Here is an 18,936-nt window from a genome sequence, read left to right as displayed (position 1 = left end):
TAAAAACCTGGCAGCTTTGTTGCCAGAATAATAATGTAAAAAATACGGTAAACTGTAAACAACTTTACAGAACAACGTGTATATTGTACAGTTTAAAACTGTTGTAATTTACATCTTAAATCTGTAATTTCAACAGCCCTTTTCTGCTGAATTAGCATGATCACGTTGCTATTAAACTGATTATTTCAGTAAGATTTACATGCAGTTGTTGTATATTGTACATTGAATCCCATTCAATTTTACAGAAACATACCAAACAAATAACACTGTCTAACTGTAAAAACATCAGTGTAATGCAGTATTTTACGGTGAAAGCAACATCTAAATACTGCAATTTAAATGTTCTGTAAAACGTATTTATTACAATTAAAAGGCAGAAAAAACTGTTCTATGAATATCAATCTCAAATATATAGTATAAAACCGCCTGTAAGGATTATTGCTCAGTGGAAAAAATATGTTTTCCCTATACATTAGTCAGATTGAAAGATGTAATTTAAACTACACTGCCTTCGTATATATATATATATGTTTGACTATTACCAGAAATGTGAAGAATGTAATCCAGGGTACACAGATTAAGCACTTAAAATTAAAAATGCAAAGCTAGATAAACCTCAAGAGCCACTGTATTAAAAGTTGAACAAATTCCAACAAGAACTTGCCTTTCCAAGAATTTATTATATATATAATAGCAGTGGTCCAAAACATCCGTCATTTCTCAACATACATACAAACAAACATACAAACAGAAAACATACAAACAGCTCACATTGTCCAGGAAATTCAAGCTGAACAAAGTTAAGAGGTTACTTACATCACATCAAATGATTTATGGGAAATAATGTTTTTAAATATTTTAGTACCTTATATGTCTCATCCCTTATAGTGGGCACCTATACTCGACTGTCACAGCCACAGACTGAGCTGTAATTTAGCCAAAATAAGGGATTGTCTTAGTTGAATACATGTTCATTGCTAAAGGAAGTGTGTACGTGATGAAGCTACAGTTGCAAAACACATTTGAGTGTGTGTCTAAGTGAGATAGGTGAAGAGGTAGGGTCAGCAGAGACCCTTCACTTCAGAAGCAAAAACCCAAGTGGAAAACAAAACACGTCAAAAAATGTTCACTCAACAGTAATGTCCTGAGCTTTTACATCCACATAAGCCAACCAAAGATTGTTTAAGCAACTTCACTTTGTAACAGCAAACCGCAAGAGTGGCTACAATGACCTTAAAAGAATAGTTTGACATTTTGAGAGTTACATATTGCATTTTTTTAAATGAGTTAAAAGAACATAAAAAAAAGGCACTTCAAATTTTAACTACGATTTAAACAATCAAACAAACTGTAACTTGGGCACATCGCCACATGCCATTGATCTTACTGTCCATATTCAGACATCACGCCACTCATGGTCCGAAAGTTCCTGTATCAAGGTGAAGACTCTCGGGTTCACCTGAAGACGGGATGCGCATGTCTTCTCCACTTTGGTGCCCTTCTTTGGGTTGATGGAGAAAAAACACCTTAAAATAAAAATAAAAACAAACAACAGAATTAATAATAAATTAGCTTGCCTAACAACAAAAAACTTCACATCAATCTTATTATTTTGAAGCCAAAATGGTAATTTAACCCCCAATTCACTGAAGCAGCTGCTTTCGATTTGTTGCAATTTAATAAAATAAATTGTCGGATAAAGCCAATCCCAAAAAACACATACCTCTGGACAAACTCCAGGGTGGATGCCAGCTCTGACGGGTAGGCGATGTTGAAGCAATAATAGCTCCCAAACATCATGGACAGGGCAGAAACCAAGGAGGGGATGTTTTCCTGTACTATGTTTCGATCCACACTCAGCATGAATCGCCTTGAAGAATAGCATGATCGTCCTAAAAAAGAAGAAAAACACAATTCAAACTAAATTAAAACAAGACTTGTCTTCCTGAAACATTTCACAAAACAATTTTAGCACACATGTTATTACATTTTAAGGTATGTTAAATTGCTCACCATCAATACAAAAATGTATGTATGTGTATTTGCAGGTTAAGGGGAGATACATGTAATGTCAACTTGACTTGCTTTTAGAGAGCAGAGAACCAGCAGACAGCTAAGCAATGCACTGCTGTGGACATAGTTAAGCCACCAAAAAAACTAAAACAATATTACTCTTAGTGTATGCTATATTAAAGAATATTTTCAAAGCTCTACCTTGCTGTCATAGAGCTATACAGTCTGTTTCTGATAGGGACTGAAGCAGCAGGGTATATTTGTGACAATATCATAAATATAGCGTACACATAAACTTAATTTTTAGGTGGCTAAAATACGTTTTGCTGCTGCACCCATCCACAGCTTTACATACGTACCCGTACTCCTGCCTGTTCCTCCAAAGACATGTAAGCAATACACTGACTATGGATAAGTATCCATAAGCATCCAAATCAGTGCTTGAATTGGAATAAAAAAGGTGCCAGTACTCTAAATCAGCAACTGTTTCAAGTCAATTTATTTATACAGCCCAAAAACAAGTATTTGGCTCAAAATCCTAGTATATCCTATAATGCTGGTGGGTTTGTCTCTTTACTGTATATTTTAAAAAGGCTCACTGTACTTAAACAAAATGACTCAGGGTGCAAAAAAAAGAAGTGCTATTTTTATAACATTTTAGAACAACACTTTTTTAAATATTGAAGTTAGATGCATCAATCTGGTGCATTTTGAGAGCAAAATGAATAGATATATGGATACCTCTCAACATCCATATGAAACAGAACTGTAAGCAGATTAACTTTTTCTTTATGGATATAAAATAAACTAAAGCCTGACTCCTACTGGCGGCTGGTGAAATGACTCCTCGTCCCTGAGTACACTCACCATCTTTCAGCTAAGGAGAGAGGGAATCAATGGAGCTGCCAGGGAGGACACAGGGGAATCCAGACGGTGGTCTATGGGATGTAGACGTAGCACTTTGTATGGAGACCTGAGAGAGAGAGAGAGAGAGAGAGAGAGAGAGAGAGAGAGAGAGAGAGAGAGAGACATTATATACTGTATGTGTTCATTATATCTACTATTTCAATATTATTATGTATTGTTTCATACTCACATTGTTAAAAAAGGCTCCAGAAGGCCTTGGGGACAGCAGTATCAGGGGCTGGAGCTGGACAGGCTCTTTCATCAGCACTTCTCCTTCCCTTTGCCAGCCACGACCTCACATACTTTTCTGGATTGAACTGTCCTAGCGGTGGTCCATTGCATTTGATAAAAACCAGACTGGACAGTCGGCTGACAGAGAGAGCATTCCTTTTTGCAGTAAGGATATCATTCATGCTGCTGAATGCCCGCTCACACTCACTAGTGGAGACAGCGATGGTTCGGACTGCTTTTAGTCGAGGCTCCATGGCAGCAGGCGTACGGGATGCCCTGATTTCCTTGTATTCACAAAAGCCCTGAACAGTCTCTCTTCAGTCCACTTTCAGCACTTCGCACAAACGTAGCACCTCTGTGTCCCCATACTGTATGTCTAACTCCTCTTCAGGCCAACTACCAGGATGGAGAACTTTTATGTCATGTATTAGCTGATTGTCCCGGGCCTCCCGGCCATGTAATGGGCTTTCTCTTGTGCTAACATGAGAGGAGGTTGTGGAAGTCATTCTGTGTCTCAGATTCTCTACCATACTGCGGAAAAACTGACCTGCATGAATCTGTACAAGCCTGCCATTCTCACGCAGGGCAACACCCTTGAAAGATTTCTCAGCTAGAGCTCTATGAACTGTAGTCATATGTGGGCCAGGCATGGAGACTATGGATTCAAAAACTCGTATTTCTTGAGTTAGGAGCCTATCTGCTGTAGGCAGTGTCATCTCTCTTTTTTGCAGTTGCCGAGAGAGGTCGCTGAGCTCTGTGAGCGCATCATACATCAGTCCCAGATTGCTGACAAACGGTGCAGATGTGAGCACATCATCAAGGCCCTTGTACTTTGCTCCGTCTCTGGAATCCCTGCTCGTGTCGTTTGCAGCATTTGAAAAGTGATCATGAAGCACTCTGTAGTTTTCCCAGACTGCTCTGACGCTCCTTTCACTTGAAGCTACCCAGCGGATGGACAAAACACGCCCGATCACCAGGAGACGCTGTCCGACTGCTTGCGCACACTGCGCTAACTGCCTCTGATTTTTGGGGGAGGCATGAAACAATGAGTAGAGTTTATCAAAAAATATTTTAAAAGGATTGACCCCTGAGACCTCCTTGACCACATCCCCAACTGCCAGCTCTAGTCGATGATTTGAGCAGTGCCACACAAACAGGCTTGGGAATTTACGACACAAGTTACAACTGGGTAGCAACGCCTGTTCTCTTCCCTAGCATTACTGAAGCCCCATCACATGCAAAAGAAACTAAACACTGACCTAAAAAGTCCTCGTTAAAATGTCTTCCAAGACACTCCATTAAAGCCTTTGTGATGTCATCAGCAGTTGTTCCATCCAACTCGATCAGCTCCCAAAAAAACGTTTCGGGCTCAGCATCAGCTAATACTGAGCGTAGACACACAACAAGCACAGTTTTACCACTAACAGTGGTAGATTCATCGACCAAAACACAGAGTTTTCTTTTGTTTTCTATAATGTCTTTGGCCATTTTTTTCTTCAGCTCATCTGCTATGTGGTCGATGATTTCACCGCAGGTTTTATTAGAGTGCAAAACCCTGCCCATGTTCAGCCCGTTCAGTTTCTGCAAGTTCAAATCAATTGGCATGTCCGTGAATGGCCGGCTATGCTTTCCAATTTTATATGCCGTTCGAAAAACTCTGATAGTGGTCTCGTATTCTGATCTATGCATAGACTGCACTTGCTTTTGAATTGCTTCACGTGAAGCAGACTGAAGTATGTCAGCAGATTTTACATGGGCTTGTGATTCTTTGTGTTCTTTGATTTTTTTTCTCAGGCTAGCTTGTTGTTTGCACTTCTCACTAACAAAATGAGACACTGCACACTCACCCCATTCAATCGAGAGTTTCGGTCCTTGTCCAGTGTGTTTTCCCAAATATTTCACCTCTTTACATATCCGACATCCCAGCTTTTTGTCTTTAACAATGAGCCATTCATTGGTCTTGCAAAAATAGTCCACATGGTCCCTTGTCCAGCAGTCAGGTGCATCGCTTTGCCCGGTGTTGTTGGTGGTAGTTGCGCCAGCAGCAGCTAACGTTAGCGGGAGAGAAGGCTCTGTTGGAGCTAGTGCTACTGAACTTGGAGCAGGAGGGTCGACGAGAGAAGGCACAATTTCAGACACAGACACAGCATTTTCTGTATTTGCAGTCGGGTCCTTGTCCGGCGACAACCGCTGTCTTTTCGCACTATTAAGCCACGCTAACATTTTTGAAATCCTAACGTCGTCGTTATGTGATGTATTTTCTGTTCTAGTCTATCGCGGCGGCGCGTCAGAGATGCGTCATGAGATGCGTCATGAGATGCGTCATGAGATGCGTCATGAGATATCGCCGGCATATTTGTTGACATGCGTCATGACGTGCCGCCGGCTGCCGGCGGCTGAGTACCAGCATTTTACTGAGTACCGGTAAGAAGTGCCGGTACCACAAGGGTAAAAATCAGAAGTGCTGGTTCTGCGTACCGGTGAGTACCGGCCCAATTCAAGCACTGATCCAAACTAGCCCTTTGCGAGCTTACAGTAACAAAAAACATTGTGCAACATAAGCGTCTAAAATTTAGAGCTGCCCCCGACCAAAGATTTTCCTGGTCGACCACTGGTCGTCAGGTAAGGCCACTGGTCGACCACTGATCGACCAGTGGCGCGAATGAAAGCGCACGCAGAGACAAACCGCCTTTTTCGCGCAACCGGCAAGTAATTCAATTATGATTCTGAATGTGTTGGAAAAATCCACAAGGAGACTGTCTTAACATTTTGTTAATTTATTTCAACACAACACACCATATAACAATATCACACAACTTTTAAAACCAACACAATAACTGTATAAAACAAACAAAAACAGTCTTCTGTTAAAAAACTAAATTTAAACTATATTTTTCGTTTCTTTTAAACATGTAAAATAGATATAAATTATATAAACAAAAGAATAAATAAATATAGGCTCAAGCCAACTTAAATATTTAAATATCAGTGCAAAAGTAAACAGGCCTACGGAGAAGTATTCTCAACATGAAAATAAAACTTTCAGTTTTTTCCTGAGGTCGGAATGCAAACAAAAATTATAAATATACTGCAAAACTTAACTTAAACACTTCAGTTGAACGAACGAAGAACGAAAACTATAAACTACAAAACTATGGTGTTATATTAGGCTAGGCCACTACCTGACTTTCAGGTTTTCCCTCCGATCTTAGTCTTCTCATATTATGAGACAAGAACACAAGTTTGTCTGTGTTGTCCGGGAGAAGTGAGCTCCGTGTCTTGCTCACAATGAAGCCGGCTTTGGAAAATATGCGCTCCGATGGCGTGGATGTGGAAGGGATGGAATGGATACGCTTAGCTGCTCTGGCAAGCTTGGGATAGCGTTCCTCATTCATTTTCCACCAAATCAGTGGTCCCTTGTCAACCTTGGTTTGGTCCTCCAAGTATGTCTTCATTTCATTTTTCTCTTCTTCCGTCTGTTGATGTTCATCAAAGGCCATCAGCATTGATATGTCCTGCTGCTTTTCCCTTTGCCTCTTTGGTGCGGGCTCACTTTCCTCTGCGCCGCTGCTGTCCTCTCTCTGAGCAGTAGCTTCTTCTGCTGGAGATAAACTCTCAGCCAGATCCGACACCATTGTGTATGCATCGTCACGTTTCTCTGCACCGAGGAATGACAAGCTCTTGAACCGTGGGTCAAAGACTGCAGCTTGAATATATATGCTGCCCTCCAGACTCCCTGTGAGCTCCCACCTTTTGTCGATTTCCTCTGTGATTTTTTGAGACGCTGTTCTCCATTGGGCAGTTGTGAGATCCAGATCTAGGTCAGACTGGTGGGTGGTCCCGGGTTCTGAAAGCACAGCTGTAACCGGACATCTCTGTTCCAGAAGACGCTCCAGCATCGAATAAGTGGAGTTCCATCGTGTGGACACATCTTGTATCAGTTTGTGTTCAGCCACATTATGTTGCTTCTGTTTCAAAGTGAGAGCTGCTCTTGCCTTGGCACTTTTTTTTAAGTGTCCAAAAAGGCGTCTGGCAGCAGCAATCACTCGGCAGATGGGATCTAATTTAACAGCCGTGTTTATGCACAACTACAAGGTGTGCCCCGCACAACGAATTCCCTGGACATTACCCCAGGACGGTTTTGAGATAGCTGTTTAGCGCACAACACCATACAGGTATTAGCGGCATTGTCGTGTACCACAGCGACCCTCTTTTCTGGCGGAATCCCAAACTCCTCCATCACTTCGCTGAGTCGTCCTGCTATGTTGGCAGCTGTGTGGCTCACCTCCAGCACTTTAGTCTCCAACACGAATGAATGTAATTGCCATTTTTGGGAAATAAAGTGTGCCGTTACAGTCATGTAACCATCCATTTGGTTGGAGGTCCATGTGTCAGTAGTGAAGCTGACTGCTGTGCAGGCTTTAAGTTTCTCCAAAAGTACCTGTTTGGTCGTGTTATATTTGTTTTTAATGGCGTGCATTACGGTGTCACGTTTGGGTACAGTGTAACCCGGTTCGATGAATTTCATCATCTGTTTGAACCCTTCCCCCTCGACAATGTTTACAGGTCTCATGTCCAGTTCCACAAAATCTGCAATTTTGTCGGTGATGTCTCTCTTCCTTTTCTCGGAAAGAAGGGGCTTAAAAACGAGTGTTGTCTGTGAGAGTTTCAATGGCGGCTGCAAAGATGAAGTTGAGGTAGATGCGGTGGCCCTATCAACGTATAGTGGATGAGCCTATTGAGAGAAATGCACATTAATTTAAGTTTACACTAAGCATAATAGCCCATAATATGACAATATATTTTATCAAACAGGCTTTTTATTAAGGCTAGAGCCGCAGAGCGTCCATCTTTTAATGGCTTGAACGGTACTTACATGTTTCAGGTGATAAGTCATGTTTGTAGTTGATGAATGATAGGAGAATATTTGCTTGCAAAGTTTGCATATCACTTTCTTCGGGTTGTCTGTTACTTTTTCGAAATGCTCCCAAGCTCTTGATTTTACGCCTGACATGGTTAAAACTATCAGCTTATCTGACGTGAAAACAAGTGACTGACTGTCACCTCCTGTTTCCGTGTTTCTTTTTTTTTCTCAAATTTTTTTTTTTTTTCGGCGACCAACCACCAATTCAATCTTGACCGACCAAAGACTCTTTGGCCGACTAACCTTTGGTCGTCTAATCGGGGGGCAGCCCTACTCAAATTAGACAGAAAAGAGAGAAAGAAGTAGAGTGAACGTTTTTACTTACCACACACAACAATGGTGGGAGTCAACTGAACTTGGTCCATCTGTACTTCCTCCAAACTTTTGCTCTTGTACGCAGCAACAGTATTCATGTAGTTCAGGAGTCGTTTCCCCTTCAGATCCAAATTCTGTGTGAAAGTTTCTTGAAGCTCGCTTCCTGTGAGTTCCTTGAAGTGGACTGCCATGCCAAGGTCGTCGAACCAAAACGGCCACTCTTGTAGGAGGGATTTTATATTTTTCACCTGGTTGACTTGTTTACGCTGCGTGTAGAACGTTGACTTCATTAGAAGTTTGACCTCCTCTGGATTTGCATCAGTTTGCTTAGACATCACCCTCAGTTTTTCCTTTTTCTCCTGCTGGCTCTCTTCGGTCTCGCCAAGGGGCAGGAATTTTAAATCCCATTTAATGCATCCATGAGTGTCCTGGATTGCTGCTCTCTGTTCTGGAGGGATTTCACCTGTGTCTGACTCATCTGTGCGATTCTTTCGTTTTCTTATTTTTGGGGTCGTGGATCGCTTCACATTCTCTATCCTATTTTGCAATTGCTTGACCAGAGAGTGATACCCTGGCCCGATCACGTCTCCCTCTATTATGTCTTGAAGAGACGTAGGATACTTTGCCACTATCTTTTTTACAACTTCTTGTCATCTCTGGAAGGTCAGGCAAGACCTCAGTGATGGCATTGCGTATAAATGTTTGCTCCATGTCTGTCATCTCTGGAATCATGGAAGAATGACACTTTTCGGTTTTCAAAATTACAAATGAAAGACAAAGATAATTAGACATTTAGTCAAGTAATACTATTCATACATTATATACAGATAAGAGGAACCTCTAATTTGAGTATAGGGTGTGATTGAGGATGTATACTTTTTATTTCTGTATATTGCAGAACAAAAACTGCTGTCACTTTAATATTTTTCAAATAGTATTTTATTATTTTCCCTAAGCATTCATGTGCATTGTTAGAATGGTTTTAACACCACAGTAGCCAATATCGTGTTTATTTTGACAACACACTGTGTTTCAGCGGGATGACTTGGTGCCCGTTAACCATGTATGATGGTAATGGATACAAATCTACCAAGTCGTTAATGTTAACACATTGCAACCTTGCATTCTGTTTTGTCACAGAGTACAGGTGGTATTCAGAATAATAGTTAGCTTTATGTATATCCATCACAAAATACACAGCTGAATCATTTTGAATTAAAATAATGAGCAGTTCTCCGAACTCCATGGACTCGTCATTTTTGGACACAAGGAAAAGCCCTTTTTTATATGATGTACCTTTATACTGTATGTCTGTGGAAACACTAGTATTGTTTTCTGAACAGCCAAACTCTCTCACTGCATGTTTGATTGAATCACTGTAAAGACTGGAGTAAAAAGTACAACTGTCTTTGACTTGCAGAAGTTGACTGCATCCTGGCCCAGCTGAAAGATATGCCTGAAACATCTGATGTCTTTCGGATAAAGTTAGGCAGATGTTTTTAAAGTTTTTCAAATGCCTGGCACATCTCTTGAAGTAGCTGTGTTTACTTTCAAAATGCATTGTCCATACTCTAATCAAGGGGCCAAATTTCAAGATGAGTGCCGGATAGTGTCTCATGAAATGGTGCTTTGGTTTTAGTGGACTCTCAGGAAAGAAACACTTCCTTGTTTCCAAATATTCTTGGATTGTAATGTCAAGATAGGCTACCTGTGACAACGAAATCTTTTGTGCACAAATCAGATCAACAATATCTTTAAGCTGGAGAGTCAACTGCCACACATCATCTTCTGGATTTTGCACTTTGTCACCAATTAATATAGGCAGCAATCTTAACAAATTCCAGTTCTGAATGGCTTGACCTGAGAGCTTGAATACGTCAGAGTTGACAGCACAGGGCTTAGTGAGAGCATCAGATCCTTTGTACTTGAACTGTTTTATGCGCCGGTTCAAAAGTGAATAGGTAAACCATTTATTTTTCTTAATAAAATACTTTAAGTACAGTGCAACATCGTAGGATAAGACACCCTCAAATATGTCATGGCCTAAACAAGGTGGGAGACCTGGCTTGCAAACATGAAAAGATGTCAGAGCATTGAAGACAGAGTTTGCCTTTATGCCTTTGATGTGTGGACTGTCTTCAACTTCTAGATCAGCAACAGCAGAATCGTAACCTTCGGGTGTGCGCTGTGGTCCACATACATTTGGACCATTACTCTTAAACTCACTTTGTGTGATTTCACAGTACCTGCAAAAGTACTTAGAACGACTAAAGTTTTCAGTGAACCCACCAATACCGTGTGAACCCAAGTTATCACCCGCAGTCTCCACCTGTTGTAACTATTCAATTTTCCTCAAAATCTTTTAAATCCACTAACATCTCTAAGAACACCTTAGCAAATCCAAATAATTTGGAGGTGCTAAGGTGTGTAATTGTTTTAGGTCATTCTCCCCACACAATAAAACCAGGGACATGTGATCAGTATTAGAGCGCACATGAGCAGGTAGATTTGCCACAGAAAGATAGACTGCAACAACTTTGTGTTTTTTCCTAGCAGAGCCAAGGGGGTTGACAATTTCAAAAGCATCCTGGTACAGAATTAGCTTCCGGCATCCTGGATTTTCAATGAAGAACTGGTTGGACTTAAAGTTGTGTCCATCACTTATGTCACCAAAAACATCTGAGTCTGTTTCACATGACTGCTGTGACATTGAATTCTTCCAAAATTCTGATTCTAATAAGCCACTTACTGTTTGTTTCACATGTATGTAGTAAGCAAACCTTTGTGTCATATTTTCATCATTTCCTAATGTTACTTTTTTAGGCTCTATGTATTTGAACATCTTTTTGAATGTCTGAGCTCTTGAATATGTTGTTCTCAGTTGTCCCTGGTGACAGACTGAGAACAGATCAGAAACCTTCACACAATCACAGATTTTAGCAATAGCATCATCAGTTAGAGACATGTCATTTTTTAAAAGTGAACGTAATTTACTTAAAATGTAATCCTGTCCCAACTCATGCACATTTTGCATCTCTTCGACAATGGTCTGTATTGTTGAAGCTGGAAGAAGGAGCTGCCCTTGCAATTTTAAGTAGAATAAGCATACATTCCTAAGATAGGTCTCATTGAAATGCTGTGGAAAATCAGTGCTTTCATTTGTTGTTGCATCATTTGGGCTCTGGGAAGCATCTTCATGTGCAGAACACGGAGAAATGGCTTCCCTGTACATGTCACTTATGCTATCAACAGAACATGCTCTGTGTTTTCTGGACATATGAGCAGTAAATGACGATTTCAGAGTGAAATTATTTGTACAACCAGTTACTGGACATAACACAGGTCGTCCCTCCACTATCTGATCTTTTAAGTGGGACATAAGTTCTTTCACTGTTTGAAATTGGCGCGCACATAACAAAATTGCACATTTCAAATCTGTAACAATGGCTCTAGCAGTGGCTGCAGGCACATTGTGAATCCGATAAAAGTGAGCTTTAAAAGCTTTTTAAGTACAAAATGTTCGCTTGCAGTTCGTGCCAACACATTTGAAAAAACACTGAGGTTCGTTCCTATGCACTCTACAATGCAGCACATAACCCTTCAAAGGCTGTAGCGTTTTGCTGCAAAAACGGCAGGTAATCATTTTTAGCACGTTAACACGACTGCCCGTTAAGTTTGAACCCGCTCAGATGTAGCTTCAAACCCCCCGCTCAGTAGACGTTATAACTACAGATGTAGCGATTCATTTCAGACAGTTTGAAACGCGAGGGCCGTGATTGGTACGTGATCTGCCCTCGCTCAAGGGAAAACCTCCAGTTTGACTTGAGACCGCCCCCGTGATAGATAAATGTAATTATAATGAAGCCAGCTGCAATGGATCATTGATCCACCAGGGGGTGCAGTGGGGTTCCACACTGGAGCTCATGTGAAATAAAGTGAGATACAGTATGCTGGATGTACAGCGGAACTTTGTTAAGATCCATATGTCACGGATATCATACTACTGTGCTAAATAAGAGACATGTAATCATTTACAAAACATCACCATGTTGTTATTTAACAAAATAATTTTGTTATTAGAAAAAAACGAACGGGAGGAAATGCAGCCCGGCTCTCGATTTTTAATCCTAATTTAATCATCATCTTCACCACGATCATTTACAGGACTGTCTCAGAAAATTAGAATATTGTGATAAAGTTCTTTATTTTCTGTAATGCAATTAAAAAAACAAAAATGTCATACATTCTGGATTCATTACAAATCAACTGAAATATTGCAAGCCTTTTATTATTTTAATATTGCTGATTATGGCATACAGCTTAAGAAAACTCAAAAATCCTATCTCAAAAAATTAGAATAGTTCCTCAGACCAAGTAAAAAAAAAAAGATTTATAACAGCAAAACACAATCAAACATTTGAAAATGTCCATTAATGCACTCAGTACTTGGTTGGGAATCCTTTTGCACGGATTACTGCATCAATACGGCGTGGCATGGAGGCAATCAGCCTGTGGCATTGCTGAGGTGTTATGGATGCCCAGGATGCTTCAATAGCGGCCTTTAGCTCATTAGCATTGTTGGGTCTGGTGTCTTTCAGCTTCTTCTTCACAATACCCCACATATTTTCTATGGGGTTCAGGTCAGGGGAATTTGCAGGCCAATCGAGGACAGTAATGCCATGGTCAGTACACCAGTTACTGGTGGTTTTGGCACTGTGGGCAGGTGCCAGATCATGCTGGAAAATGAATTCCTCATCTCCATAGAGCTTTTCAGCAGACGGAAGCATGTAGTGCTCTAAAATCTCTTGGTACACAGCTGCATTTACTCTGGGCTTGATGAAACACAGTGGACCAACACCAGCAGCTGACATGGCTCCCCAAACCATCGCTGACTGTGGGAACTTCACACTGGATTTCAAGCAACTTGGATTTTGCTCCTCTCCAGCCTTTCTCCAGACTCTGGCGCCTTGACTTCCAAATGAAATACAAAACTTGCTTTCGTCTGAAAAGAGGACTTTGGACCACTGTGCAACTGTCCAGTGCTTCTTTTCCTTAGCCCAAGTCAGATGCCTCTTCCGTTGTCTTGAGTTCAGAAGTGGCTTGACCATGGGAATACGGCTATTGTAGCCCATTTCCCGGACACGTCTGTGAACAGTGACTTTTGATACCTGGACTCCAGCTTCAGTCCACTGTCTTTGAAGCTCCCCCAAATTCTGGAAGCGACTCTTCTTCACAATGCTGTTAAGGCTGCGGTCATCTCTCTTGGTTGTGCAGCGTTTCCTGCCACATTTCCCCCTTCCAACAGACTTTTTGTGGATGTGCTTTGAAACTGCACTCTGTGAACAGCTTGCTCTTTGAGAAATTTCTTTTTGTGTCTTACCCTCCTGATGGAGGGTGTCAATGACGGTCCTCTGGACAGCAGTCAGATCAGCAGTCTTCCCCATACTTGTGATTTAGTTTACTGAACCAAGCTGAGTGTTTTTCAAGGCTCAGGAAACCCTTGCAGGTGTTTCGAGTTAATTAGACGATTCAAGTGATTCGTTGAACAACCTACTAGTATACTTTTTCATGATATTCTAATATTTAGAGATAGGATATTTGAGTTTTCTTAAGCTGTATGCCATAATCAGCAATATTAAAATAATAAAAGGCTTGCAATATTTCAGTTGATTTGTAATGAATCCAGAATGTATGACATTTTTGTTTTTTTTAATTGCATTACAGAAAATAAAGAACTTTATCACAATATTCTAATTTTCTGAGACAGTCCTGTATGTTCGCCGAATTGACATGAAATCACTGACACATATGAATATACTGTATTCAACTTCATTAAAACGTTATTAACGTGCCTAAACTCAGTAATTCACCAAAGATATGTATATTTTAATGGAGCTTCGTCGGTCGATAAGGATCCCAAAGTGTAGCGGAGGGATCCTCATCTGGATGAAGGGTGTTATTTTCCCCATAAGGAACAAGTCGCTGCAAATTATCCCGCTTATTACATGGCCACATTCTCAACAAAGTAACGACATGACTCCCAATATTAATTGAAATGCTTTTATGGATTTAGAAAATGTTTTTATTGATTTAAAAAATAGTTGTATGTATTGATTTAAATTGACATGCATCCGCTAAGAAAAATAGTCCGTTGTTACCGTTTTTTAAACTGTCTGAATGAAACGGCAGCTCTCAGCTGTGTATTTACACCAGAGTCCTGCACGGGTCTGATTTTCAAGACCCGCTCCCGCCCCCGCGACGTGCAATACCGAACCCGCCCCGCTACCCGCACATATTACCAATTAGTTCCGCAACCCAACCCGACCCGTCGGCACAGGATCCGCAACCCGACCCGAACCCGCATATATATATGAGCAGTGAAAACGTGCAATTATTAACACACGCAGTTGCATATTTCTCTCAAAAAGCGTGGGATGTTGGTTATTCTCTCCATCTAGGAGGACACCGAAAGCCTCCCAGACGTTGGATTTTGCTCTTGAGGAAGTGTTGGAAAATGCTGTATTCTCCGCTAGAGAGCTTCACCTCAGCCATTCAGAATGTGGCGCGCTCAGAAGCAGATTGATGCGCTGCAGACGTTATGATTATGCACGGTCCCGCGGGGGAGAGGTCTGAGGATTTAAACATTAAACTAAATTATTATTTTTAAAATATGTTTATTATGCAACACCCGCAACCCGACCCGCATCATCTTTGTTTTACCCAGAACCGAACCCGGAAAAAAGTGTTTGAAAAAATACCACCCGCGAATCACCTTTTTGGCGGGTCACCCGTCGGGTACCCGACCCGATGCAGGACTCTGATTTACACAACTAATGGCCCATCAACCACAGCTCTCTCCCCCCCTCCCCCCCCTGATCTTTCTTCTCCAGCAGCTAAATTAACAGTAGGTTACTCTGAGTGACCATAGACTGTATGTGACAAGCTTACAGTTAGTGACGTAACAACACCATGAAAGCTGGTGGGTTGAAAGCAATACGGGAGGTAAAAAATAACTAGAATAATTGTGATTTATTTATTGTGGCTTTTATGTTTTTAGGTATAAAATGTTATGTAATTCAGGCTTATAGTTCACCCTTCTCTAAAAGCCTTCAACAATGACAATATTCATTGTAATTTAATAAATCCTTCCAACACACATTGTAAAAAATAGCCTACTGTAAGTTAAGAAATCATTTCAATATGTACATCTTCTGATGTAACAACAATAACATTATAAATAGTAACATAGCTGAACATGGTATTGCACATTTAGCTTTGAGTGTTACTGACCTGAGATGTTTTTATTACATGAATTAAGGTGACTGAGGCGTTTTAACATAAAGGGATGCAAACTCATCAGGTATGAAAAAGGTGACAAGGATCCGAGCCCCCGGCTCCCCCACCCCACGGAATGACAGAGGATTTTAGCAGTCAGAACAACTAAAGCAGCAGTGTTAATAATAACAGAAAAGCCAAAGAGTCACATCTAATAGAAATATATAAAAGCATTTATTTTAAATTGTGTAGCAGTCAGTTTATAATTTTGGCAGCACTGTTGAGCATTTTGAAAATGTAATTTCATGCCTCTGTGCAAGGCTTAAGTCTTTTTATCTTTATAGCCACATGGTGTAAAGTAACTAAGTTCATAAACTCAACAAGTACTATACTTGGGCACAATTTTGAGATACTTGTACTTTATTTAAGTATTTCAATGTTTTGCTACTTTGTTCTTCTACTCCACTACATTTCAGAGGTACATGGTCTACTTTGACTCCACTACATGTATTTAATACCTTTAGTTACTTCACAGATCTGGATTAATTAAGTGAAATATAATCAAGTGTTAAATCAGACTTTAGTTCCACCTGGAGTAAATCCACAAGCTACCCTGCAGTATACAAAGTCATTCAAACTAGCTGCACCTTTACCAGCTTTGAGAACACTTTCATGATCAATCATTATAAAACACATCATATCTATTATTCTGAAATGGACCAATCTGCACAATGACTACTTTTACTGTCGCTACTTTCACTATATTTTGATGATAATACTTTTCTACTTTTACTTGAGGAACCTTTTGAATGCAGGACTTTTACTGTAACAGAGTATTCCTACACTCTGGGACTATTACTTTTACTCAAGTACAAGATCTGAGTACTTCTACTTTTACTCAAGTACAAGACCTGAGTACTTCTACTTTTACTCAAGTACAAGATCTGTGTGCTTCTACTTTTACTCAAGTACAAGACCTGAGTGCTTCTACTTTTACTCAAGTACAAGATTTGAGTACTTCTACTTTTACTCAAGTACAAGACCTGAGTACTTCTACTTTTACTCAAGTACAATATCTGAGTACTTCTACTTTTACTCAAGTACAATATATATATACTTATACCACCTCTGTTTATAGCCTATGAAAAAAACTATTAGAAATAGAAGGCTAAAGCTAACGTTAGCAGATAGTGACAATGTATGCTAGCTAGCTAGCTCAACGATTCCTTAAATAATATTGCCACAGAAAAACTTTTCAGTTCACATCACGCTCTGCCGCTCCGACAGGGAGCTCTGCTCTGAACACCTGAACAGCCCGTTCTAACAGCTGTTCACCAGCGGGACAGTCTGTGCCACAGTGACTCCGGACGCACAGTTAATATTAACGAACGCACCCGTAGGTAATGTAGCTGCTGAAGCTAGACCATCATCTCGGAGCAGCAGAGCCTTATTATACATCCATGAGCAGAGCCGACAGGCAGGAAGACTCGAGCACACAGCTCGTACTTCATTATAATATATAAAAAAAGAACACGATGCGTGTCATGATGGCACATAACAGCTCACGGCCGCAGATTACTCCGGGTCCCAGCCCCCCCCATACCCCAAAAATATTTGTATTGCAGATCTACATGAATCACACAAACGACTTATTTTGGATTCAAAACGGCGAATTTCGCCGAAAGGTGACAAGTTTGCATCACTGAACATAGACAGAGCACAACTGAAATATAACATCTGAAACGATGTAACAACATAATACACTTGTGGGGATGCTTGGGATGTGAGGAGTGAGGGACACGGCTTAGAACGGGCGTGTCGCCTGGCAGGACAGGAGAGTGTGTGAACCAGTCTGCCTTGATCTATGAATTCATGTCCGTGACACTCACTGCTGCCCACAGCTGTTTTATATAAGGAAATTCCTTCACTTCATGAAAGTTTTTTAACCACACACACCTCTACACACACATGACGGGTGTTATTTTCCCCATAAGGAACAAGTCGCTGCAAATTATCCCGCTTATTACACGGCCACATTCTCAACAAAGTAACGACATGACTCCCAATATTAATTGAAATGCTTTTATGGATTTAGAAAATGTTTTTATTGATTTAAAAAATAGTTGTATTGATTTAAATTGACATGCATCCGCAAAGAAAAATAGTCCGTTGTTACAGTTTTTTAAACAGTCTGAATGAAACGGCAGCTCTCAGCTGTGTATTTACACAACTAATGGCCCATCAACCACAGCTCTCTCCCCCCCTCCCACCTTGATCTTTCTTCTCCAGCAGCTAAATTAACGGTAGGTTACTCTGAGTGACAAGCTTACAGTTAGACACAACACTGTCATTGCAAGTGACCCTCAGTTAGTTGACTTTTATGTTCAACTGCTAAATTCGTTACTGATAAAAAAGGGCTTCTACTGTACCTAATTACCTTAACACTAGAACCGCCAGAGGTTTTTGTATAGGCCTACCTAAACCCGTCAAATCCCGCTATTAGAATGCAATTTTTAACAACATAGGGTGCTACATAACACACTTTCAGGAAAAGTCACGGACTGGGAGACTTTAATATTTTATTGAAAAAAAGTTACATTGCACACACACAACACACATCACACAAATTGACCCGATTGGTGGTTCTAGTGTTAAATAAACTCACTAATTAATGAAACCAGTTCAATACGCATTATTCTTATTCTTATCATTCTTTATGAGCGCAGAAATAGTCTTAAAATCAGATCTGTTTTTTAAATGAAATCTGACGGCAGGCAGTTAGCTCTGATCACCTATGATAAATGCGCCGCACCTAATCGCTGGCCATTCAGCCACAGACACTGATTGAAATGGGGGGGAGCTAGGGGGAGCTTGGCTCCCCCGAAGAGTGAGGGAGCTCCCTTGATGGCTGACTTTGAGATAAATATGGGGAGCCCAAAACAATCGTGCATATTTGTGTCACACAGATTAGAAATGTTGAGTTTCTGTAAATAACAGTTCTTGAAATAAATAATAGTTATTGTTCATTACAGTTTCTGAATATTTGTTTTATATTTGTGAATATGTCTGGGTGTTGCTATGGTTATGGCGGTGATGCCGGCGCGGTATTTGAAATGTCCGTATTGATATTTTTTTAACTCTGGCTGTGTAATAAAAAAATATGGCAAAACGAAAACAGCCAAGCGTCATAGCTTTTGGATTCACAAGCAAAGAAGCGAAGGAGTCTAAAAATGACAACGTGAACGGAAAACAACTTTTAGTTGGCCGGCTGT

At 40.5% G+C, this 18,936-nt stretch overlaps 1 protein-coding gene across 2 annotated transcripts in view; it reads right to left on the bottom strand.

Annotated features, from left to right (window-relative positions):
• Positions 1-718: 718 nt before the first annotated feature.
• LOC307042559 (uncharacterized protein) overlaps positions 719-18,936 on the bottom strand; it is a 159,003-nt gene continuing 140,785 nt past the window's right edge. The window contains exons 4-6 of one of the 2 annotated variants that reach the window (XR_013809157.1): positions 2,881-2,986; positions 1,724-1,892; positions 719-1,526 (exon numbers count right to left, since the gene is read on the bottom strand). Coding sequence is in view for 1 of the 2 variants with exons in the window: in XM_079686519.1 (XP_079542645.1) it covers positions 2,891-2,986 (96 nt within the window). In the remaining variant the exon portion in view is untranslated. Of the gene's footprint in view, positions 1,527-1,719; positions 1,893-2,880; positions 2,987-18,936 lie in introns of those variants that run through there. The other variant, XM_079686519.1, reaches the window with a different exon arrangement.

Source organism: Notothenia rossii, assembly GCF_949606895.1.
Source record: "Notothenia rossii genome assembly, chromosome: 1".
NCBI lineage: Eukaryota > Metazoa > Chordata > Actinopteri > Perciformes > Nototheniidae > Notothenia > Notothenia rossii.
The sequence above is the reverse complement of the archived record's forward strand: the minus strand, read 5'-3'. Positions and strand labels throughout refer to the sequence as shown.